We start from the raw sequence: 23,978 nt of genomic DNA, 5'->3' as shown, positions 1-23,978 counted from the left end.
CGCCCGGCTATGCAAGGCTTGACAGAGCTGACGGGCTGTCGTTGGGTTGCACGTCACGGTCAACCGTGCCGTTATATCCATTTCTATCCACTATCTATTTTCGTTTCTCTGTAGGAGATTTCTCACTCTAAATGGTACTCATCGACCAGCTTGTCGCCGAGCATAAGCCCCACCAGATACGCGCTTGTCTGCGTGTGATTGTTGGGAAGTAACGGGTAGACACTCATATCACTGATTCTGAGCTTGTCCACGCCGAAGACCCTGAATGTGTTGTCCACCACAGCAGTCTCTGCATTCCGACCCATTCTTGCCGTGCCCGACATGTGCCAAGTCGAGCCTGTCCCCTTCCGCCAGGCATCCAGAATCTGCTCCTCGCTTGCGGATGCCGGCAATTCAGGACCGAGCACGCCCACAGTATCCTTGGAAAAGGCTGGACTTTCAACGAACTTCAGAGCCTCGCGGGTCATTTCAATCGCCAGTCTTCTGTCGTAGGGGTGCGAGAAGAAACCTTCATCATACACGAGGGGCTCCTCTGGCCTCGATGACTGGAGCGTAACAGTACCTCTTGATTGTGTATTCATCACGAAAATGAACATAGTAGTCATCGCAGGGGCATTTTCCGGATCGATGAAGTGAGCCGGCGAAGCGCCATTCACGAGCAGCTCCCACAGGGGAACGTTTGGTCTCTTCAAAAAGGCCTGAGTCTTTGCATCCAGCTCCTGGAACTCCTTCGTTTCGTACATTCGGTCGAGCTTCAGATACGCAATCCCTAGGCCTGTACCAATTTCTGACAGAGGGCCAGTGCCGTCCTTCTCCCACTGAGCTCGGGCTGCAGCTTGAAGCTGCTTGCTTCGATAGTAGGTGTGGCGAGTAGTGGTATGATCAGCACGAAGGTAGTTGAGCGTCAAATGGTGATGATCCATCATATGCTGTCCAACATTGGCGTTGTGCTGAAGCACTTGAATGCCATACTTATTCAATTGGTCTTCTGGTCCAATCCCCGAATGCATCAGGATCTTGGGCGTGTCAAGCGAGCCACAGGAGAGGATCACCTCCTTGCTCGCGAACAGATTTGCTGATTCCAGGGTTTCCACGCCGACAGCAGTTTGCCCCTCAAAAATCACTCGCGCCACTTGGGTGCTTGTCAGGACATGCAGATTTGACGGCGCCCCAACAAGGAAATCGGCAGCTGTCGTGCGATGTCCACTGTATGCAGTTGATGCTACTATACCCATACCGATCGGTTCCCCATTGTTAGGATCGACGTTCTTCTTCATCCCATACTGGATTCCCGATTCGAGAAGTGGCTCCAGCGTACGCTCCCAAGTGGCTGGAAAGCCAATGTTGAGAGGTCCTTGATGTCCGTGGTCTGCGAGATTTGGCTCAAGGTACCCGTCCAGTCCGGAAGGGGCATGGTAAGTCTCAATGCGTTTGTATCGGGGCTGAGCGTTTGACCACTTCCATTCGTCGTCCCCAACAAGTTCTGCGATCTCGTCATGATCATCTTTGGGCCCTATGGTCCAACAGGAGAAATTGATGGCTAAGTTGGAATCAGTAGGTATGCTGACCAGACGGGGATACTTCATACCTGAACTCCCTCCAAGACCTTTGCCTCGGTCGAGAGGGATGACGGTACCTCCAAGGTGTTCCTGAGGTATGGACTGGTACCCCCAATTCTGTCCTGGAGACATGCGATGGATCCAGCGTTCTGCATCGACTCGATTCGCGGTGCCTGCATTGTCTCCGCCCGCCTCGATCAACAGTACCTTTGGGCGAGCAGCGCTTGATGCTAGCCTCCAGGCAATAACACATCCGGCAGGCCCGGCGCCGACCACGATAAATTCGTACTTTGGCTCCGACGGCGAAGCCATACTGTCGTGAGAGTTCGTTGTGATACTAGACTCTTCGATACGTTAAGCTCCAGATGTCGGTCTTTGCTCAGAGATGCCTAGCGGGCTTCTCTACTTATACCAACATACTAAGGTAAGCACGAAGGGCCCCGACCAGGATAAAGGCTGTGATGAGCTGGCTTACCTGCTCCACTTGTTGCTGGGTGGAGGTGGTGTTAGGTGTAATAGGATATTGTCGGCGGTGAGTACGAGCTGGTGCTGACATTTATTTCAAATCCCGGGGGAACGGTGAATTGTGGATGGTAGGGAGATCACGCCGACCTCGCACATGGTGACCGTCCACATCCTGCCGCCGGTTTGATCTTGTCACATTCCTGGTCACGTCGAGCTGTATAGCCAGCCCGTCGTCTAGCTCGCCTCTGGAACGGGAGCGACTAGTACCTATTTGGGCTCTTGCTTTCGTTCAACAACTGGTCCTAATTACGACGGACGATTAGCCCGATGGCTTACATTGACATCGCAGGATCTTGGCCGTTCTAGCATTTCATGTTGATTTCGGGGAGAGGCAATATCATCACTAACGACCTGAGAGATGTGAACCTGCCCGTGCTAGCTGCTTCAGAAAGTGCATAAGAGAGATGCTAAAATTAACCACATCCGAGGAAGAATCCTGATCATAATAGTTGATTTGAGGTAATAATTGATTTGAGGTGTTGATGCAACATCGCCACCCAGCTTTGATTGAAGGACGGAGCTAAGCGGATTTGGCATCCTTTAAAGCCAGCCAGCGGATTCTTACTGCTTCATGCTTGATCCATCATCAATATTACACGCAAGTCAGCCAGTACATGCAGGCGGTCGACACCAGGACTCTCAGTCGAGCAATCTTGCGAGTGGCGCGATGTGCTCGAAAATCGTTGCAGTGTCCACGCGTTGGACCTCCTCGCGTTCTCCTACGCCGGATTTCTGAACATCGGACGTCGAGCTTTTTCAGATCGCATGATGGACCCAATGTCGAGCTTCAATCCAACACAAGCCTCTCGGCCCAAAGATCTTCCGCTAGTGATAACTGGGTAGAGACACATCTATCTCGCCCCTCTCCACCGTCGTCGCTGCCTCTGACCTGCCCGGGGTGCGGTGCCCTGTCTCAAGAGTCGGATGCCACTTCACCGGGCTACTACACACGATCGAGGAAGACAGTCAAAACCTATCTCAAGGATGCTAGAGCAAACGATGTCTCTGTCGACTTCGAGAAAGTTGCCGCACTCGATGACACAACTGAGAGCCAGGCTTCTGAGACCTCAGGTTTTGCATCCAGTGTTCCGCATTGCGATCGATGCCATGATCTAGTTCATAGCTCGCGCGGGACTTCGATTGACCATCCTTCCATTGAAAACATCGCCGACTCCGTCGCCGAATCACCTCACAAGCGGAACCATGTGTACCACGTCCTGGACGCAGCTGATTTCCCGATGTCCTTGATTCCATCCATACACTCATATCTGTCTCTTGCGAAGCCGCGGAGTCAGAATCGCCGCTCACAGCACCAATACACTGTCCGTCCCACTATGTCCTTTATTATTACAAGGTCGGACCTGCTCGCACCCACGAAGGAGAAAGTAGATTCTTTGATGCCCTACTTCAGGGAAGTGCTCAGGAAAGCCCTGGGCCGATCAGGGGAGGGCATGCGACTAGGAAATCTCCATTTGGTATCTTCGAAACGCGGTTGGTGGACTTCAGAGCTCAAGAAAGAGATCCGGGAGCGCGGTGGTGGGAATTGGATGATAGGAAAGTTCAATGTCGGCAAATCCAACCTCTTCGAAGGACTGTTTCCCAAAGGCTCTGGTGGGCAAACATCACTCCACAACGAACTACCTCTGCAAGAAGCGGCGGAAGAACGACGGATTATACCCGATTTTTTGCCCGAATCGCAATTGCTACCACCACCGCAGGTGGAAGTACCATATCCGACGCTACCTCTAGTATCGAGTCTACCCGGCACTACAGCATCCCCAATACGCATCCCTTTTGGCAACAATAAAGGCGAGCTAATTGATATGCCGGGCTTGGAACGCGGGAACTTGGAGTGGTACATTCAACCGGAACATAAGCTTGATCTGGTCATGACCTCCCGACCGACAGTGAAGCAGCACAAACTCAAACCCGGGCAGTCATTGTTACTTGGCGGAGGCGTGGTTAGGATCACTCCTGTTCTCGGCGAAGCCAATCGAGACATGGTGGTTTTGGCTTATCCTTTCGTTCCTCTTGAGGCGCATGTCACTTCGACGGACAAAGCTATCGGCACTCAACAGCAGGAGCGTGAGAGTGGCATCGCCTCAATCTTGGCAGCTGACATAGGATCGCACTTCCAGTCGGCCGGGGTCTTCTCCCTGGAAACGGACGTGACTAAGCACCATGCAAGCGCAGTGCTGCGGTCTGGCGTGCCACTTTCACGCCTTCCTTTCCGTGTCTACTCTACAGATATTCTTATCCAAGGTGTTGGATGGGTCGAGCTGGTTTGCCAAGTCAGGCGTAAGCCAAGAGAGAAAATATTTATGGACCCAAACTCCCTGGCTGATGGTGAGCACACGGAGTTATCACCAGGGTCAGATTTGTCACTACCGCACACCGCCTTTAAGCCATATTCGCCACAATTACAGCAACAATCCCAGCATCCCACTGTCGAAGTTTTCACACCGAACGGTGAGCATGTCAGCTCGAGGATGTCAATGAGTGCCTGGTCAATCTGGAAGGACGGACGAGTTTTGCGAAGTCGCGATAAGCCTTCCAGGCAGAGAAAACCTATGAGCGGCGAGAAAGCGCAACGGAAGAGGCAGGCGGCTATGCGCATGGTTGCAACATCGTAAATGCACAAATCTTCATCGAGCGGCCACACACCGCAGCTGTGTCCCCATTCCTTTCCCGTTCAGTCCGTCAGCACCACTCCTTTCCCCTGCATCTGGTTCTTCTCCATGAGCTCGTGAGCTTCTACAATCTGCTCCAGCTTGAAAACCCTTCCAATTGGTATCTTCATCTTTCCATCCTCAACCAACTTGATCATCTCCTGGAGAGGCATTTCCATAAACTCCAACGTGGAACCTGAGTAGCCCGTTAAATACGTTCCTGGTGGAATATCTCCCATAGGTTCGAAGTTCTCCATGGCCCAAGAGTTGCCCACGATGCCTGTCATACAACACACACCCCCTTTCCTGACACACTTCAAGCTGTCTCTCAACGTTACCGTGCCAATCAGTTCCAAGCACTTATCAACTTTCCCTTCCTCGCCCAACTGCTCACTAACCTTCCCATTGTCAACCACCACCTCATCAACCCCATACCCTTCCAACAGCTTCCTCGTCTTCTCATCCCCTTTCCTCGTCGTCGCCAGCACATGAGCGCCCGCGGCTTTACAGATTCCAGCCGCCGCGAGTCCTACGCTCGTCGACCCGCCACGGATCAACACTTTTTCCCCCTTAGCTACCTTCAACGCCTTTGCTACGCTTCCCCACGCAGTCTGTAACATCTCGGGCATCGCGCCCAGCACCTCCCACGGGAGTGTTGTCGCCGGCGGCTCCTGCCCGGGCGCCACCTGTGCGTAGAGAGGACGCACGTTCGCCACCGGCACGCAGCAATACTCGGCATAGCCGCCGTCATAGCCACGGCCCATGTTGCCCATGCAGACGGCGAGCGGCGTGCCTGGCGAGTAAGTGCCGCTGGGATCGCGGGCGCAGAGGCCCACCGCCTCAATGCCCAGAACGCGCGGGAATTGGACGGCGCTCACAGGCGAGTGGCCTTGTCGGGTGAAGAGCTCAGATCGGTTGAGGCCGAAGGCTTTGATGTGCAGGAGGAGCTGCGAGGAAGTTGGGGTTGGGGTTGGGATGTTGCTCAGGGTGAGGACGCTGGGAGGGCCCGGTTGGTGGACCACAGCGGCACGCATCGTTTTGGGAATAACGGAAGCCATGCTGGACGATTTGGAATCGATCAGAGAGGGAATTACTTTGGGTATTTGGGCCTGGGGTCTGGCTGGCCAAGAACAGAGGGTGTTAGAGCGTAGGATTCGTGTCGATGAGAGGACTTGCAAGGTCTTTGACAATCTTGGACCCAGGGTGACTAGATATATATGTCTCGTCACTTTCAAGCCATCGCGATGTGCACAACATCCACCTTGCCACCCATTCACGCAACGCTTACCTCCCCGGGCGACTAAAGCTTAGCTAACCTTCGTACCTATCCGCGCTTTCGAGGGTGTCAGCCACTCACTGAGTGTCTAGGCCATGCCTGAAAGGCTCGAACCCTGCTCGACTAATGCAATGCGCAGTGTAGAAAGTCTCAAGGCGACGTCGTCGCATGGACGATAGATGATCCGCGTGCGGAGACATATTGCCAAGTTTTGGTAGAGCCTTCTGCACCCAAAGTCTATTTGAGCAAGCGGAGGGATTAGCTAATGCGGCTGGGGCATGTATGTCGCTGCAATGTGCACTTCAAGGTTCGCATGCCGCGTCTTGGGTAATCAAGCCTAATGCCGGATTCGAGGGACCAGTTTTCAGGTCGGTCCGGGGCATCTTCGCCTGATCTCGGCACTGTGCACTGTGGAAAGAAGGTTTGGGAGGAAGCAGACCCTGACGCGTTCTCGACCAGGGCGGTGGGTTAGATATGGGCTAGAGAGTGGATTCCGCGGAGAGAGATGCTTAGCAGATGGAAAATCTGCCTGCGCGTTTCAATGTTTCTCTTCTTTATTACTCCCGGATATGCTAAGAAGGAGCAGCAGCAGCAGCAGCAACGCCGGATGGTGTGCGTTTGAGGTGTTGCTCATCAGGTAATTAAGTTGTGGGTGGTATGGATCATTATCATTCCTAGCAGAGGCCAGTTCTCTTGAGCGATTGGTATGCGTGTAACCAATCTTGCAATAGGGGCGCTCATCCCTGAACCGGTTAATAGTTGCTGCCTAACCATTCAACGCTTTAATGGAGGTCAAGCATTCAGCCAATTGCTCAGGGGGTATAGAGGTCGAAACTCCTCAACGCCATACGTATGCGCAGTATTGCCGGTTGCGTATCCAAGGATATAGTCGCCAAAACAGAGGTCGCATAGACAAGGTACGTGGATAGGTAAAAGACGGTCGAAAAAGGACGGGCCATCTATTGGCGTCCGCCGCCATCGGAAGGCGATGATCGTCCTTGGGCGTCGCTATCGCCACTTTCATCTGTTTCAGGCCCTTCAGAAAAGACGTCTTGGATGGGGGAGCGTCGACTGGTACCGAGCATCTGGCTTCGTCGGCGGTGTTTGGCTTCCATTTCCTTGAGGCGTTGCTCAGTCTCTCGCAGTTGAGACTCGAGGTTGTCGAGTTGGTATTTCTTGCTGTCCACTTCGTCTTTCCTGCGGCAGAGTTCAGTACATGCATATACGGCACATGCGACGATCAGGGGGGCTTAACGCACTTCTTTTCCAGGGACAGTTCTAGGGCGCCAACGCCTTCGAGTTTGAACATTTCATCGAGCGCAGCGGAGAAGCTGCGGGCCATGGTCCTAAGACAAAAGGATCAGTAGGGGTTTGGACACAAAGTTGGGGGGCACGCACGACTGGGGACGGGCCCGGGGCTTGCTATCACCGTCGGCACCGGACATTGTGTTGTGATGGAGTGATGGGTGAACGCTACGTTTTTGCGGTGGCTAAGGAGGTATAGTCTAGTGCAGGCTCAAGTAGGGGTTGGCAGATTTCTTTATATTTAAGGCAGCAGAAAGGGCGCTGAATATAGGGTGTATGATATGCAAGGAATCCATGATCAAGCCGGAGCTGTTTGAGGGTTGAATGCAATCTTGCCTAGCCCCGGGCGCCGACTGGGGCTTGCCCCAAGCGTCCCTTGAAGTTGAACCGTGCCGATCACCACTCGCCAAACCTGAATCTCATCAGAAAACGCGTAGCAATTTGACGGCTCATCCACATCCATCGCTAAACCTCATTAACAGCGTCCTTAACCTCGAGAGGCGCAATTCTAAGCACCGGCAACGAATCACGCACGCCCAGCGATTCAGGTACTTGCCGTTCCTGCCTCTAACGCCAACTGCAAAAAATCTACAGTAGTGCAGCCATCTCTCCCGTCATCTCCAGCACAACCACGATGGGATGCCGTCGCTAACGTCTTATACCTCGTTTGAGACACTCAAGCTCTGCCAATCGATCGCCCAATATGGCACTGATGCGGCAGCTTTCAACGACATTGCTGCTGCGCTCAACGCCAATGACTTGATCCGTGAAAGCGAGTCTTACGATGGTACGCGATTGACCGCGGCAGCACTACAAAACCTATACGATGAATTGATTCGTCAAGAGAGCGGAGGCTCCCCGAAAATCAACGGTGATGCAAGCTTGTCGAATTCACGCAAGCGGAAGCTGTCCGCATCACCTCGCCCTGATGGAGAGAGCCAGGAAGAGATGATCCATTTACTTGTAGAAAAGCTCTATGCTCGATTTCGCGAAGAAGCCGTCAAAGAGATCAAGCGCGATGAAGACGAATATTTGCAGTTGCAAGAAGAAATACAAGAGCTGGAAAAGCAGTCTCAGCTGGATGCGACCGAAAACAATCTTGCACAGGCGCAAAAGCCATCTGAACCTGATGCTGTCACCCAGCCGACGCCGGTACAAGGTGCAGCACCACGAGTGCAAGATGGACCGGTACATGGGCAGCCGTCGGTGCAGCAGCATCCGCATCCGGCGCAGACGCAGCATTCCCAAGCAGAGGGCCACGCGCCGCCACAAACCGCTCCCAGTACCCAACAGCAACATCACTCTCCAGGACCCTACAACCGAGCCATTCCCCCCCCCTCGTCTCGTCAGCCATACCCACCACCACCAGTTCCACACCAACATGGCTACGGCCAGGCCTCGCAAGGACACCCTCAGATGATGGCATACAGTCCTGGCGTGCATCAGATGCCGCCTCCAACGGAGTATGGAAGTCGCAAAGGATCATCATCAGCTTCTACGCCCGCTCGAGGCTCTCCTGCCCCAGGCCATCAGCAGCAATATCCGCCATATCAGCAGCCATATCATCAGCCGCCTCCGCAATGGCAGCATCCGTATCCTCCATCGAATGCATACACTGCCCACATGCAGTACCCTAATCAACCGTACTATGTGCAGTCTCCAGGGGGCAGGCAACATCCACATTTTCAGACTCCCCATCCAACATCTTACCAGGCGTATCCGCAAACAGCGCCCGTATCATATCATCAACCACCACATGGGTGGCAACCATCACCGGGGCATTCGCCGTATCCCCAACCACATTCTGCTGCCACCACACCCGTTCCTAATATGCAGAGGAGAAACATTGTCCGCATGCCAGGATCCTCGACACCGTGGAAACGGAGGCCTCTCCCTCCCAATACAATGCGACCACCAAGCCCCACACGCCCCGAGCGCAGCGTTAGCCCTGTTAGTGAGTCCGAGGGTGTGGTATTCACACCGGCAGCATCAACCCATTCAGCACACACTCCTCTCAAAGATTCTGTACCGAAACGCGAACAGATCGGTGCCCGTCGGGGCCGCCCGCCCAGCGTCGCTGCTTCTCGGCGATCCCAATCTGTTGCCTCGCCGGCTTCGGAGACCCCTGTCATCGACAAAACCGATTCTCGAAAGCCTGCCACCATCAAGACCGAAGCTCCTAGCACCCCCTTACCGGAACCTACTCCATCTGACTCTGTCATGGCAAATGCTGACGCCCGGTCCTCCGGTGGCCGTCGTGGTCGTGGTCGTAACAATACTGTTACCTCGCGCCCTGACACATCCAACCCTCTCAATGTCGCTGGCACAAACAAACGCAAACGCTCGTCCCCTTCTCAAGGTTCTCCAATGCCTTCGACGTCCCGCGTTACAGGGCACCACAACCATTTCTACCCAAGCCATCCACACCTTGTCCTGGTCAGCAAGAACTTCACTAAGACTACTCAAATCATGCTCAATGATATCATTTCACACAAACTTGCAGGCGTATTCGCCAAGCCGCTCTCGGAGCGAGACGCGCCTGGGTACAAAGACCTTGTGCTGCGGCCGCAGGATTTGAAGGGAATCAAAACAGCAGTGGGCCGCGGTGGGCGCGCCGCAGTAGCTGCCATTGAAGTCCTGGAGGCTGAGCACGGAGAAGGACTTGAGTCCGCCATCGTCACGGAAACTGGCGAGGAGAAGGAGGGAATGGTGGGAAGCGGTGTGTTCTTGGTCAGAAAGACCGAAGACTTAGTCCCACCGAAAGGCATCGTCAACGCCGCGCAGCTCGAGACAGAGCTGATTCGGGTATTTGCCAACGCGATCATGTTCAACCCCTTGCCTGCGTCGGAGCGGGGATTTGGTCGAAATTTGCGGCTGCGAAAGCGGGGCGGCGATGTCGTCTCGAAGGAACGCGATAGTGAGGAAAGGGCGGCGGCATCCGTAGAGAACGAGGATGCAGAACCCACAAGCAGTGATGAGGACGAGAGCGAAAGTGAGAGTGAGGTGGACACGGGCATCATAACCGACGCGAGGGAGATGTTCGAGGATGTATATGGGCAGGTGCAGCGGTGGAGAGAAGTAGAGCGTGACAGTCGCCGGGGCGATACCTCTACTATGGGTGGGGTAAGTGAGGGTGATACGAGTGGCAAGGCGAGACAGGGCAGTGTGGTGAGTGCACTGGCAGAGGAAGTGAGTGCAAGTACTCCTACCACCTCCGTGAAGGAGGGTCTGGGCGCAGAGGAGGGTAGGGGCACGTTGAGAAAGCGTAGGAAGATTGCCGAATAGGGCTCGGCCAGTGGGAGTGGGAGTGGCGATGGTAGTAGTTTGCGAGTCGACGTACTCCGAACCAAAGCTAGAAGGTTGTAGAGAGCTTCACGATAGGAGGCATAGCTTTCGATTGTAGGAGCTGCCTTGTGTACACTCTAAGATGATAACTGAACCGCTGCACACCGAGCGTAGCTTCATGCTTCGATACAATACTCTGGCCCAAGCAGTTCTCCCAGATCCACAACGACAACGCTCTCCTCAAGCCCGAGATTGAGAGAAGGGTGGAATTATCGATTCCAAGCGAGACTTCCATCACCTCGTGTGATACTGGTGTTGTGGTGCTACGCTCGAGGCTGACGTACGACTTCCGGCCCCTACTAACATCATTTCCGCGCCCCAAGACCAGACTCACACGCCTGACCACGTCAGTTGTCAGCTTCGTGGCTCAACCATCACACGAGCTTCTCACGGAACGATCACTTGACTACGACGCAGTGCGCTCTCCCATGTTGTCCCACCACTCCCCAAACGTTTGATCACGGTCGTCAGCTCGCTTACCAGAGAGTCGGTCTGGCACGTGCCGCGACCCGATCCATAGGATGTTCCCTGTCAGTCCTCCTCATCTCTTCATTGCTAGGTCGCTAGCCACTTACTCAGCGGGACAAGCGTCGCCCTATTATGCAGCAAGCCGCAAGTGGGAGTTCCGTGTCACATCGAAGGTTGCCTAATAAGTGGAGCCACTCGTCCACGCAATGCACGCAACAGTCCCCAGGAACTTGGATTCAATTTTACTCACCGGTCACTCGGACACGCGTAGGTTGGCCCAGCTTGTAGCGGAATAGTCTAGGCAGGGGCGGATTCGCCCTCGACAATCAAGACCCTCGTCGGCAGGCGTGGTGCAGACTGCATGCTGGTGGTCTGTATCTGTCTGTATGTTTTGAAACGGCGCTTTTTGCACATCTGGTTAGCCGGGATTGGATTGCGGGCGTCAGCTGAACCTCTGACACGATCAATGTTCTGCAGCAGGCCGTGTTCATGGCAGGATTTGTCAGTAGTTGATGCTGGGGATATGCGCGACTTCGTTTCCGTTATTAACGCCTTCGTTGTTAGGCTTGAGCGTGCAGTTCTAGGGCAGGCGCAAAGGATCCTTTTCGGAGTCATTGACATGCGCGGTACTTCTTGAGGTCATGGTGTGCATCGAGATGAGGCTCGCGGTAGTGTGGAGTAGGGGGCTTGTCCTCACCGACTTGGCGAACTTGATGTTGGCCGGAAAAGCTCATGGGCAGGTTTTCACTGGCGCTTGAGCGGCTCGATGTTTCCATCTCTGTTACATGATAGCACGTTGCGCCCCAAGCATGGTTCGGGTGGTATATGGATGTAATGCTCAGGCACCGTACCTGTCGGGAATGCCAGCGGGCCAGCTAGAGCTTCTCTTGCAGGTTGCACAGCATTGCTGCGGCTGGCCTAGGGCGCACAGCCGTAAGCGGTGGGGTCTTCTCGATAGCTCATCAGAGCCTCGATCGGGATCCTTTATGGATTCCTTTGTATGATGCGGTGAGCCCACCACGAGGTAGGTCGACGCCCAGTCTGCTTAATCGGGAGATGTGCGTGCTCGGCTTGACCGCAGGCGAGCGCAAGGCGCCGCATTCGAAGTCCCTGCTTTATCAAGCAAGCGGCAAGCCCTCGGCACTGCGTATTGCGGCAGAAGATATTCCAGGCTAAGGCGTGGTACGAAATGTTTCTCCGGGAGCTGGCTGTGAAGGTCGCAGTGCATGAGAACGAGGCCCGCTCGATCCTGTGGGTGACAGAATCTAGAAATGTATCCAGTGATCGTCCCTCCGAGCTCGCGGACATAGGCAGGACCGCGAAGAAAGAAAATGACAGTGTCAAATGTATTTTACCAAGACAGTGTGGTTCAGTGGAGGAGGCTATCCGTGGTTTGAACAGTTGACTGACTTTGGCCACAAGATGATGGGGAGGATACATGGCAGACGACATCTCCCCGGCGGGACCTTCAGGTGTGCTGCTACTGCCACTTTTATATGAAAGCCCTTGAGGAATGCGTACGTCCAGTCAGCACGATTGTAGCCGATGAGGCGAAGTTTTTTTCTGGGACAGCTGTGTCTTCACAGCCGCCTTGGCCATGGACAGCGACGACTCTGGTGTTTCTTCGAGCCCACAAATTCTGTTGAAATACATGAGGTAGCCAGCGTCGGCTGGACCATGCCGTCGTATATCTTACCCATAAGGCCGTGACCAACGCCTGAGTACCCTTGATTTGGCACCACGCACTCTGCATGGAACCAACGACGTAGTTTCTGATTGGGGCCGTCCCTGTACAGTTGTGCAATGGGAGGAGATAAGCAGTAATTGATATTTCGGGATCTTCATTCGCAAAGTTTGCTTCAATCGTGGGTGGCGTGATATGCTGTCTGCCGAGAGTAAGTCATCGGGGCGTGCTCTGGCAGTTGTGCCAGCGTAGGCGACCAAGGGGAGAAGGATTACTGGGCCCGATTTCGCACGGCCGTCCAGGGCTCTGTGTTTTGTTCTACCGGGTCATTCAATCACTCGCCTGTCTCATGTCCGAGCAGCGTTGCCCTGGATGGCGTAAAACCATCCAGCCCTCGCAAGGGCCCTGACCTTGCGAGTGATGTTGACACTACCGCCATGCTGAGAGAGTCGGCATCCATCAGGCCCTTGTCAGAGAAAAAACCGGGGGTCCGAATAGATGGCAAAAAATAGAAAGTGAGGCCCGAGATACTGGTACGCAGTGCCGCACGATTGCCTCAGGCGAGTTCAGGGTCTGCTAGGCATTCTCCACCTGGGGCCGCCAGAGGTTGTCGCTGTTCGCTTATCGAAGCCACCCTTCAAGGATGTCAGGAAAAGAATGGCGACAACGCCCTTGTCGTAACTCGGGAAAGGGGCGCCCCCAGAATTCGTTTAACGTGGTGATGCGGCAGACGCGGTTTGTCTGGTAATTAGTGATCACCAGGATCTCAGGGGCAGAAAGTGGGCAAGAGATTTGCGAGTTTCACATTTGATAAGTTGAAGGCCACGCGTGGTCAAGGGTAATCGCTGTACGCTCAGTCCGCAACAATGTGCACCCTGTATGATGATTCTGCGCTGACCGGGGGGTGGCTGCTCTGGTCGACCACGATAATGCAGAACTGATCAGTGTGGTGTCGTCCACGACTACGTGGCAGTGCCTATTCCAATCGCCAGAGGCGCCACGACCCTATCAGATGATAACCTCTGTATATACAGTACACCCAGGTACAATGGACAATGCTTGAGTGATGGACCCGCCTAGACTCGCTCACATTTCCAGAAGGTTGTCAATGCTGCAAGCCACCGAAGATGACGAGCCACGACGCCGGAACCGGCAGGTAAGCTGAAGGCCCTCACAGCTGAGATTGTAGCAGCAAGGGGGTAGGGTCCACCGTTGCTTGGAATTGGGCAATCGTTGGACAAGGGGGAAGCCGTGTGACAACCAGTACAAAAGGGGAATGTGATGTATCGCACCACGATCCCACGCTGCGAGGGTCGAAGAAAGACGAGTAATCTGGGGTGCCTACCGATGGTGCGTCGCTTGCGATTATCCCGCGTCAATTATGTATGGTCAGTAATTCTTATTTGCCGTCGTAACAAATATGCAGCAATCATTATGTGCCGACGTCAGATGATCCACAGAGGAGCCCGCGTGGCATGGAATTCGAATCTCGTCACACTGCGCTGGACGAAACGGACCCAGTGGTGACGGAAATAGCTGGGCAGGGGAACAATGCCGGCTATCCATAGTCCTGGACTCCTGGCAGGCTTGAGCTCACGTTCCAACGCCATGGTTGGTCCTATCACCTTGTCAGGTGATGACTTGGGGTTCACAAATGGTAGTTGAGCGCTCCGCTATGGCCGGCGCAAGCCTGTCAAGAATGTAGTCTCTGGAGGCAGCACTGGCGAATCTGACTTCCAAGTCCAAGGTGGGGAGCGCAGAAGCCGAAGCTGGCTGTGGGCCGGCGAGTACGGAAAGGGAGGGGCGGCTAGTAGAGCGTTGGTTCCTGGAGCCTTGAACAGGAGTTATCGTAGGCTGTCCCTTCCGCGTGTTGTAGCTGAAGTCTATTGTCCAGGTTCCGAGGCCTTGTTCGCTGGGAGTGTTGTAACCGCATTTCAAATGGTTTCTCCGGCCTGTACCGCACGTGAGCTGCGAGGCTCCTGTACGAACAAGCACGGAAGGGTCGGCAGTAGATTGCAACCTGCGAGACATCACAGCCGGTCGGGCCAAGGCAACCTCACTCCTGCACTCTGCAACGCGAACCGGTCACCTGGTGGTTTGCATTGCAGGGCCGGAGGACCATGCATTACTGTGTCATGCAGCGCAGCACGCCCTGGCCGAAGAGGGCCGGGCTTGGGTGAATGATCTATCATGGCATTATGCATGCTGCGCCTTGCACCATAAGACGGAGGCCACGTATGCTATCGTTAGTCCTCCGCCAGACGAGAGGGGTAGCATTACCACAGGCGTGGGGTGGCTGATTTACATATTGCAAGATACAGTTGTGCAGCGCTCGCAGGGAAGAGCAGCATGCCGCAGGGGCGCCAAAACCACGCCGGCGACGCCAAGCGCGTTATGCGCAGTTGCTTGAAGCATGAGTCTCGCCCCTCAGATAGGTTGCAAACAAAGGTTTGAGATAGGGCGGTGGGAAGAGGGCAAGGCAGACTAGGACGTTGGGTCCCAGATCTTGGATCAGGTATCGGCGCTCGTGCATGTATGCGTAGATGCATACAATGACTAGGCTGCCAATATGTTGCCAATTATTGTCCAACGGCTGGTTGCGAGCTGTCTGATCTAGGCGGTGCGAACCCATGCTGCAGTGCACGCAGCCTCCGCTTTCGCGTCCAAGCAAATCGCCTGCGAGTCCGAAGCATGCCGTATCGTACGTACAGTTAAAACCGTCAGTACAAGCCAATACCGGACTGCAACGGCTGTCCAGGAGAATTAAACAAGCGGCAGCGAGACACAGGGGCGGGTCCCCCCAGCTAATGACCTCAGAAGTGCCTTGATGTGCAGGGGTCAAAGGGGCACGCTAAGCCGTGTGGATTTTTTCGGCCTGCTTTGGTATCGAAATAACGACCCGCCTTACACGACCTAACTTTTGGCCCTTTGCTTTGCCTCCCTCGCCCTTGTCCATGTCCACCAGCACCAGCAGCGCATCCTTTCCTTGATGCACCTCCAGTCCATGGTGCGTGGCTGCTGCCAATCCTCCCAACTTTCTCTAGCAGTGCTGCGCACATCTTAGCCCGACTTGCAGAGACCGCTTCGCTGTCTCGTTCGCTCCTTTGTCACTACAACGGCCACGACCCATATATCCGCCTCGTCCACCTCCAGCGCCCTCCAAATACCCCCATTGCCTCACCAGAGCCGGATCATTTCTTGCTGTGGCTACCGCATCGAACATTTGTGTATACAACTGAGCTGGCTTTGTTGTCCAAGCATCTCTTCACCAATACTCGCTGGCAAGCGCATCACACAGATCCCTTCTAGTCATACGCCTGGTCAAACGGCAAGAGACCCCATGGCTGTATAGACACTTGCTCGTCTAGACGGCACCTTCTCAGACACACCAGTCCAGGAGACCACTATGCCGATTTCCTTCACAATTACCCAGAGCTGGACTCACCTGCCACCCGCTGTCATTTCCTATTTGTCAAGATTATCGAGTCGTTGAGACTCTCTCTATATTAGCTACAGCCACGGGCGTTTCAAACGACCCAGCCTTGTCCCAATGGCCGTCTCTTCAGGCTCTCCGGCTTTGACGGTTTACTCTGGCCGCGACTCTTCTCCGGCCGGCCGACAACCCAGAGCTCTACACAAGATGCCCTCTATTCAACGCATTAACAGTTCGAACTTCCCTCAAATGTTTTCCGTCACCCCAGCCTCGGCGCGCAGCTCGTCACAGGTTTCCCGAGCAGCCAGCCCTCACCTACCATCGGTCCAGTCTTCGCCTGCGATCAGCTCAATAGGGCTGCTTAGCCAGCAGCAGCTAATGAATCCTGGTCCCTTCGAGCTGCCCGAGCCTGTTGTGGCCCCTCCAATGGCCCCTTCGCTGAGCAGAGACTCCAATCCTGGTCTTATCCGCAAGCTTTCCCAGAGTGCAAAGGGTCAAATCTCCAATACCAAGCAAGCCCTACGCCGTAAGACGTCGTCTTCGAACCATCGAAGGCGGGATGACAGCACTGGACCTATTGCGCGCAGACGAAGCGACAGCAAGACCACTGCTGCCACAGCTGTACCCATTGAAACTGGTTCGTTCGATCATTTTTCCCCAGATCTATCAATGGGCTTGGCACAGAGTGGTCTTGGTCTCTACGAGACTATGAGCATCACCAGTGAGCCTGCGACATTGGTGGACTACAGTCCTGAGGGACAAGCCCCTGCCATACCGGACAGCTTAGTTGCGGGCAGCACACTTATCAAAGTCACTCAGAAGAACAAGCCTGAAGAAACGATTTTCTTCCTCGATGCATCTGGGTCGCGCGTCAACTGGAAGGGAAAAGTCTCCACCAAGTCTTTCCACATTGATAACATCAAAAGCATCCGTAAGGGCGAAGAGGCTGCGAGCTATCAACAGGAGCTTCGTGGCGACGCAGTTAACCCAGAGCTCTGCTTCACAATCAACTACGCCGCATCCGATTCCTCAAATCGGGCCAAAAGCCTGCATCTCATGGCCAAAACGCCGGAGGAAATCGATTTGTGGATCGACACGCTGGAAAGCCTAGCTAAGCACCGTGAAATCCTCATGACCAGTCTCACTGGCACCCTCGAGCGCGAGACCTTGATAAAAACCCACTGGGACAATGAGATTCGTCAACGCATGCACAAATCCGAATCTGCCAAGGGGGAACGGCTTGACCTCGGCGCAATTCAGAGTCTCTGTGGTCGCCTGCATGTCCATGCGCATGCAAAAGACCTGGAAGATACCTTCCAAGCAGCGGACAGCACCCATGCAGCATCTTTGAACTATGACCAGTTCAAGGACTTCCTTCGCCGCTTGCGTGAGCGTAAGGACATACGAATGTTATTCGACAGCATTCGCTCCCCCAACGCAGCCGTCATCACTCGCACACAATTCGAGGTGTTCTTAGAGGAGGTGCAAGGCGTCAGGCTACGTGATGGTAGCGTCAAACAGAGATGGGAGGAAAAAATCAACGACATGATCGAGTCCTCACGCCGTCGGGAGGAAAACTCGAACCGGTGGGATGGGATTGACTATCCAGCATTTGCATCATTCATTGCATCTAAGGATTGCCATATCTACACTGCTGACCCGAAACCCGTTCCCAAATTTGACAAGCCCCTCAGCTCATACTTCATCTCCAGCTCCCACAATACCTACCTTACTGGCTGGCAAGTCGGTGGCCATTCTTCTGCCGAAGCTTATATCACCGCTTTACGCCATGGCTGTCGATGTGTCGAGGTCGACTGTTGGGATGGATCCGACGGCAATCCACGTGTCACTCATGGACACACGCGCACGACATCTGTGCCATTCCTCGACTGCATCCGTGCAATCAACAATTGCGCGTTTGACGTGTCCCCATACCCCGTCATCGTGTCTCTTGAGGTCCACTGCAACCCTGAACAGCAGCGCAAAATGGTCGATATCATGAAGTCCGTCTTTGGCGACAAGCTGCTTCTGTTGCCGCTCCCTGACCATCTCTTTGATCTCCCCTCCCCAGAAGAACTGAAGCATAAGATCCTGGTCAAAGTCAAAGCCACCGAGGCCCACGCTGATCTTGCGCCGTCTCGGGAAGACTCACATACAACAAGGCAGAGAGCTGCTAGTTCGCCTTATCGACGTGGTACACCAACGGTTTCTTCCACATCCATGCCACCAATACCGGTTCTGCCTAGTCCGGCTATGACCGTGGCGTCTGAGCACACCTACTCGCCATTAGATCGCTCCATGGGTCCGACAAGTGCGAGCAGCGCAGGCGAGGAAAGTGATGCTCATATAGTGTCACCGGATCTAAGCGAGACGCCCTCGAAGGCCCGGAAGACTAGCAAAATCATACCGTATCTTTCGAGCCTCGGTGTCTATATACAGGGGTTCACCCTCCGCGGTCCTCAGGATCTTCCATTCCGACAATTTAACCATATTTTCTCCATCAACGAGAACACAGCGATGGGTCTTTGCCGACCAGCGGAAACAAAGGCACTATTTGAGGATCACAATGTGTCCCATCTATGCCGGGTCTACCCCAAAACCATGCGCTTGCAATCCTCAAATTTCGATCCCAACACGTTTTGGCGCAGGGGCGTCCAGATGGTGGCATTGAACTGGCAAACTTTCGATGCCCATATGCAAATGCATCACGCCATGTTTGCCGCTGGCAACGATCAGTATGGGTATGTCTTGAAGCCAGAGTCGCTGCGGAACCTTCGGTCCAAAGAAGGGCCTTTCGAAACAAGAAGAAAACTGCCTCGGTACGCCATCAGCTTCTCTGTCAAGATGATCTCGGCTCAGCAATTGCCACGGCCGCCAAATGTCGGCAAGAACGAGGCTTTGAATCCCTTCATCGAAGTCCAGATGTTTTCAGCTGAGGACAGAGCAAGAGGCATAGCGAATGGCACAGGCGGCCAAGAGAGCTCAGTACCCAACGACTACCACGGTATCGGGTCGCCTTTTCGCCGCCGTACAGCTATAGTCACGGGCAATGGGTACAATCCTCGATTCGATGAGACGATCGAGCTGTCTTTGGAAACCAAGTATCCCGAGCTCGTATTCGTCCGCTTCATTGTCTACAATTGCCCAGATGGCAAACCATACAGCAAGAGTGACAAGCTAATTGCTGTGTTCACCGCTAAATTATCCAGCCTGCAAAAAGGCTATCGTCACCTACCTTTATACAATGGGCATGGAGAGGCTTTCATTTTTTCGACACTTTTCTGTCAAATCGACAGGCATGAGCCCAAGTTCATCTCGACGTCTTTGCAAGATGTCACTGAGCGCAACACCAGGAATGGCCTGTTCCGTGGCATGCTCTCTCGTGGCTTGTCCAGTGACCGTGCGAGGGACCGTTCATCCAGCATCGAAGATCGCAGAACTGCTGGACAGGCGTTGATCAACAAAGAAATCCAGGAGCGGTTCTCCAAGTGAGACAGCCGTTGCGTTCTTGAGTGTTGGGAGGCTGGACCCTGTTATTGCATCCAAAAGATACCCAAAATGTGTTAATGACTCATGACAATACTAGATACTACTTTTGTCTGGCGACGGACATGTTTGTACCATAGAAACATTCGGAGCGGTAGCACGAAAGCGGTGGCCAAATTGATCGAAATACCTTCAACCCGAGATATACATCCAATCAAGGCACTGCGCAACACGCTAAAACCGGTGCTGGTGATGCTCCGGCCAGTGATTTACACCGACTTGTTCCACCATGCTGTATATTGCGCGTTCAGTCGCAGAGGAGAAATCCTTGAGCTGCAGGGACCCAGCAGCGGAGGCTGGGGGCCTTGGCAGCCAACTCACCAACCTTGGTGCCGATCAGGCAAGACGAACCTCTGGCGCTGCATGTCTCATCGGCAAAGTGATTTCTCTCTCACCCTCATGTAGACCTACGCATTATTAGACGTTGTAGGATTTTCTGGTGCTCTCTGGTCGTGGGTCATGCATATCAACTTTCAGTAACATTCTAGAGAGGTCGTGCATGCCTGACATAACCTGTCTTCTGAACCGGCAGCCGGTATGGCTTGGAGGTTCAGCTTGGACTGGACATCCAGTCTGGACTTCCAGCTCGATATTGTCGGTGAGTCCTTGGGCCTAGGTATCACCTTTGCATGTTTCTAAGCTTACGATACTGCTCAGGGTTTCTTGCCATCCTCGGAGAAGGCTCCGTTGAGACCATCGCCCAGGTTGTGACACTGAGCAACCTCGCCTACGTCCCACGTCTCCTTCCAGCGCCCCAGATCTTCATCCGGCCAACGCGACCCGAAAAACTGGAAACTACATCCAATGCTAAAGTTATTGGCGTTCATTCCGGGAATACGGGAGAAGATATACACCACATTGCACATGCTCTCCATCGGGGAGATAAATTGCCGCCGAACACAGTTCAGTGCGTCCGTGTAGTTGAGAATGAGAGGCCACGGCCATCTATCAAAAGGTTCGGTCCATTGGCCATCCTGGCTTTGATTGGTTTCGCCCTGAGCGTGACTCTTCTGGTGCTTTCCGTTGTCCTTCGAGATGCGTATGTACAGCAGGTATGAGGTTGGATCACACGGCTGACGGTCATAGCATGTCCTTGATAGCAACGCTCTTGTTGTCATTTCTGAGTACGAATACAGGTATCGCTAATAAGTGGTCACCGACGCCCAATGATCCGAAGCCCGATCCGCACTCGCCCGAAGGCGATGTAGTCATCAAATATCCCCAAGGGGCTTTCATCGTCGTCAAATGTCAGGAGCGGACTGCCCGATACCTATATTTCAACCCTAGTGAACGGTGTATATACGCTGTCAAGAGCACGACTATATACCGAGGCCTCTCCCTTATTTCGACCCTGTGTTTGATGGGAGGTGTAATTTGCCTTGCCAACGCCAAGATCCAGAACCAGACAGCTTTCGCCGCGTCTTATATGTTTATCAATATAGTCTACTGGATTGTTGCGGCACTTCCGCCCGCGAAGCACTGGGATCTTTCACGACTGGAAGTATCTCAAATCATGGTCAAAGGGGGGACGCCTCCACGGACAGCGCGCGTGGACAATGTTCCGCCCACCTACACCGAGGCTCTTTGGAAAGCCATCGCCGTGACGGGCACCAGCAACTGGGTTAAAGAAGCAGGATGGGCGCCAAGAACACCGGCCTGGAATGACTGGCTCGATGAGGCGGAGGACGCTGCCGTCAGCGAGCCGATGAAGGCGGGGCTTCGCAAGGACGAGGAAGGCAAGGACGTGGAGACATGGACAATTCGAAATTGGGACAGCAGAAACGCGCTTTCCACGCTCCTTAGGACTACGACAGACAGAATCCAGCGGCAAGGAACGGCAAATGGAGGTGAGAACTTCTGGCGTCGCACTATCGGGGTAGCACAGCCCCTAGCAGACATGGAGCGACCTCAAGTTGAACCAAAAGCATGATAATAGAAGTGGTACCGTTGCTCAACCAGGGAGCTTGCGCCTGGTGTCTTGGACGCCGGGTTGCGGGTTCAAGTTGGGGCCGGCACATGCGTGACGCGAAACGATCCAAACGACTGCATGAACGGAAAATCGCACGGTATAGCATTTATGTACTGAGCGAGTAATAGACATCTACGACAGCATGAATGAAATGAATGAATGACCATAGACGCACCTGTACATGTGGTTGCTCTCACATGGCTTCTATAGAGAGAAAGTGAAAGTGGGGCTCCGGTTTCTTGAGGCCTTTGTGATTGGGTTCGTGGTCCCCTACGCACCTTTATCGACTGACCGATGGTGAAAATCTTGGCGTTGACCGAGCGCACTTTCCAAAAGTTCACCTCCGCAACTGCGAACCTGCGCTTCTTCGTTCAGCCCTTTTGACAACTCCAGGACAGTGCATCGTCCGGACCAACTGACAGAATGTACGAGAGAATCCTTGCATGTTACTGCGGAAAGGGTCTGCAGTATGCTGATTCGGGGTACAGTTGATTGATTCGGTCCATCGAGGCGCAAGACCGCAACCATGCCGTTCACCAAACTGTGAGTTCTTCCCCCCCCGGAAGAAGTTGATCTGGCTAACGATCGCAGTGTCAAGAACTCTCCTTATTTCTCCCGCTTCCAGACCAAGTACAAGCGCAGACGCGCGGGTAAGGTTAGTTGAACGACTATTAGCGCGAGGCGGAATGGCAGTTGACATTCTGCAGACCGACTACTACGCCCGCAAGCGGCTCATCTCTCAAGCCAAGAACAAGTACAACGCCCCTAAGTATCGTCTGGTTGTCCGCTTCACCAACCGCGACATCATCTGCCAGCTCGTCACCGCTGAGCTCACCGGAGACAAGGTCCATGCTGCGGCCTATGCCCGCGAGCTGAAGAGATATGGCATCGAGAACGGCCTCACTAACTGGTCTGCTGGCTACGCCGTCGGTCTCCTGCTGGCCCGTCGTGTCCTGAAGAAGTTTGAGCTCGACGAGGACTTCACCGGTGTTGAGGAGCCTGATGGAGAATTCACATTGACCGAGGCTGCTGGCGAGGGTGACGATGAGCGCCGTCCTTTCAAGGCCTTCCTTGATGTTGGTCTCCACCGTACCTCCACTGGTGCCCGTATCTTCGGTGTCATGAAGGGCGCCTCCGATGGTGGCCTGTACATTCCTCACAATGAGAAGCGGTTCCCTGGCTACGATCCCGAGGGCAAGGAGCTGGATGCCGAGACCCTCCGCAAGTACATCTTCGGTGGCCATGTCGCTGAGTACATGGAGACTCTCCAAGATGACGATGAGGAGCGCTACAAGACTCAATTCGCTGGCTACATTGAGAATGACATTGAAGCTGATGGTATTGAGGATATCTATGCTGAGGCTCACAAGGCGATTCGTGAGGATCCTTTCAAGAAGGATGAGGATGCAGGTGACAAGAAAGACAAGGAGTTCTGGAAGGCCGAGGGCAAGAAGTACCGCACCGAGAAGCTGTCCAAGGAGGAGAAGGACGCCCGTATCAAGCAGAAGATTGCCGACCTGGCTTCATAAGCAGTAGCTTGGAGTTGGTTCGCACATGAACGAGAGCATTCTCTCCGGAGATGGGAAGGAGGGGAGTTATTCCGTGTTCGACATTTACGACTCTCCCATTGATAGCCTCGAACACGTCAGGCCAATGCATCAGCATGGCAGATATGCAAATGAAAAGCCCACGACTTGAAATGCAGAGAACGTGCCTTTCGTCGAGCATTACATAACCCTCTAGGCGCTACAATAGACACGCCCAGCCGTGTGCTCGTGAACATCAAAGTCTGCTAAGCCAGTAAGAGTGCCGGCCATAGAGTGCCGGCCATTAGAACTGTGGACTGGGGCACCACTGGGGCACGATAGTCTCTGACATAAGCCTCGATGGAGGCTGCTTGGACTGGTGCTTACCTGAGGTTGTGGCGTTGCCTCGACCGCTGGGCGACTTCGGGCGAAGTCCTTGTGCGAGCTGGGTTCTGGCCCACCTGATTTGCCTGTCCAGTTGCCAACGCTCGTTTTCGATGCGTCAGCAACTGAGTGGCCTGGACTGCGATCAGAGAGGCGAATAGGTAAGTGTTTTGGAGAGCACTGAAGCTACTGTTCCACAAACTTCTCCGTATGCAAAATACATTTCTGCACTTGAAAGATACCACGGGTCTGTCTAGGCGTGCGTAGTTCATGCGGTTTGGGTGCGGAT

General features: G+C 54.0%; 8 protein-coding genes across 8 annotated transcripts; 5 read left to right on the top strand and 3 right to left on the bottom strand.

The window, feature by feature from the left end:
- Positions 1-122: 122 nt before the first annotated feature.
- Positions 123-1,871, bottom strand: HMPREF1541_02647 (uncharacterized protein; the record flags this gene model as incomplete). Its single annotated transcript, XM_008717002.1, has 2 exons — positions 123-1,540; positions 1,589-1,871. The coding sequence occupies 2 exons, from the start codon at positions 1,869-1,871 to the stop codon at positions 123-125; spliced, it is 1,701 nt and encodes a 566-aa protein (XP_008715224.1).
- A 981-nt stretch (positions 1,872-2,852) lies between these two features.
- Positions 2,853-4,717, top strand: HMPREF1541_02646 (uncharacterized protein; the record flags this gene model as incomplete). The annotated part of the gene is made up of 2 exons (XM_008717001.1): positions 2,853-2,923; positions 3,043-4,717. 2 exons carry the CDS (start codon positions 2,853-2,855, stop codon positions 4,715-4,717), a joined length of 1,746 nt encoding a protein of 581 aa, XP_008715223.1.
- Positions 4,718-4,776: 59 nt separating this feature from the next.
- HMPREF1541_02645 (uncharacterized protein) lies at positions 4,777-5,811 on the bottom strand (the record flags this gene model as incomplete). Its single annotated transcript, XM_008717000.1, has 1 exon — positions 4,777-5,811. The coding sequence occupies one exon, from the start codon at positions 5,809-5,811 to the stop codon at positions 4,777-4,779; it is 1,035 nt and encodes a 344-aa protein (XP_008715222.1).
- A 1,177-nt stretch (positions 5,812-6,988) lies between these two features.
- On the bottom strand, positions 6,989-7,371 carry HMPREF1541_02644 (uncharacterized protein; the record flags this gene model as incomplete). Its single annotated transcript, XM_008716999.1, has 2 exons — positions 6,989-7,226; positions 7,289-7,371. The coding sequence occupies 2 exons, from the start codon at positions 7,369-7,371 to the stop codon at positions 6,989-6,991; spliced, it is 321 nt and encodes a 106-aa protein (XP_008715221.1).
- A 602-nt stretch (positions 7,372-7,973) lies between these two features.
- Positions 7,974-10,619, top strand: HMPREF1541_02643 (uncharacterized protein; the record flags this gene model as incomplete). Its single annotated transcript, XM_008716998.1, has 1 exon — positions 7,974-10,619. The coding sequence occupies one exon, from the start codon at positions 7,974-7,976 to the stop codon at positions 10,617-10,619; it is 2,646 nt and encodes an 881-aa protein (XP_008715220.1).
- Positions 10,620-16,381: 5,762 nt separating this feature from the next.
- On the top strand, positions 16,382-19,756 carry HMPREF1541_02642 (uncharacterized protein; the record flags this gene model as incomplete). Its single annotated transcript, XM_008716997.1, has 1 exon — positions 16,382-19,756. One exon carries the CDS (start codon positions 16,382-16,384, stop codon positions 19,754-19,756), a length of 3,375 nt encoding a protein of 1,124 aa, XP_008715219.1.
- A 591-nt stretch (positions 19,757-20,347) lies between these two features.
- Positions 20,348-21,740, top strand: HMPREF1541_02641 (uncharacterized protein; the record flags this gene model as incomplete). The annotated part of the gene is made up of 3 exons (XM_008716996.1): positions 20,348-20,408; positions 20,468-20,849; positions 20,897-21,740. The coding sequence occupies 3 exons, from the start codon at positions 20,348-20,350 to the stop codon at positions 21,738-21,740; spliced, it is 1,287 nt and encodes a 428-aa protein (XP_008715218.1).
- A 565-nt stretch (positions 21,741-22,305) lies between these two features.
- Positions 22,306-23,308, top strand: HMPREF1541_02640 (60S ribosomal protein L5; the record flags this gene model as incomplete). Its single annotated transcript, XM_008716995.1, has 3 exons — positions 22,306-22,322; positions 22,371-22,434; positions 22,487-23,308. 3 exons carry the CDS (start codon positions 22,306-22,308, stop codon positions 23,306-23,308), a joined length of 903 nt encoding a protein of 300 aa, XP_008715217.1.
- Between the last annotated feature and the right edge of the window lie 670 nt (positions 23,309-23,978).

This window comes from Cyphellophora europaea (assembly GCF_000365145.1).
Source record: "Cyphellophora europaea CBS 101466 unplaced genomic scaffold supercont1.2, whole genome shotgun sequence".
NCBI classification, from domain to species: domain Eukaryota; kingdom Fungi; phylum Ascomycota; class Eurotiomycetes; order Chaetothyriales; family Cyphellophoraceae; genus Cyphellophora; species Cyphellophora europaea.
Note: the sequence above shows the minus strand (reverse complement) of the source record. Positions and strands in the feature narration are given on the sequence as shown.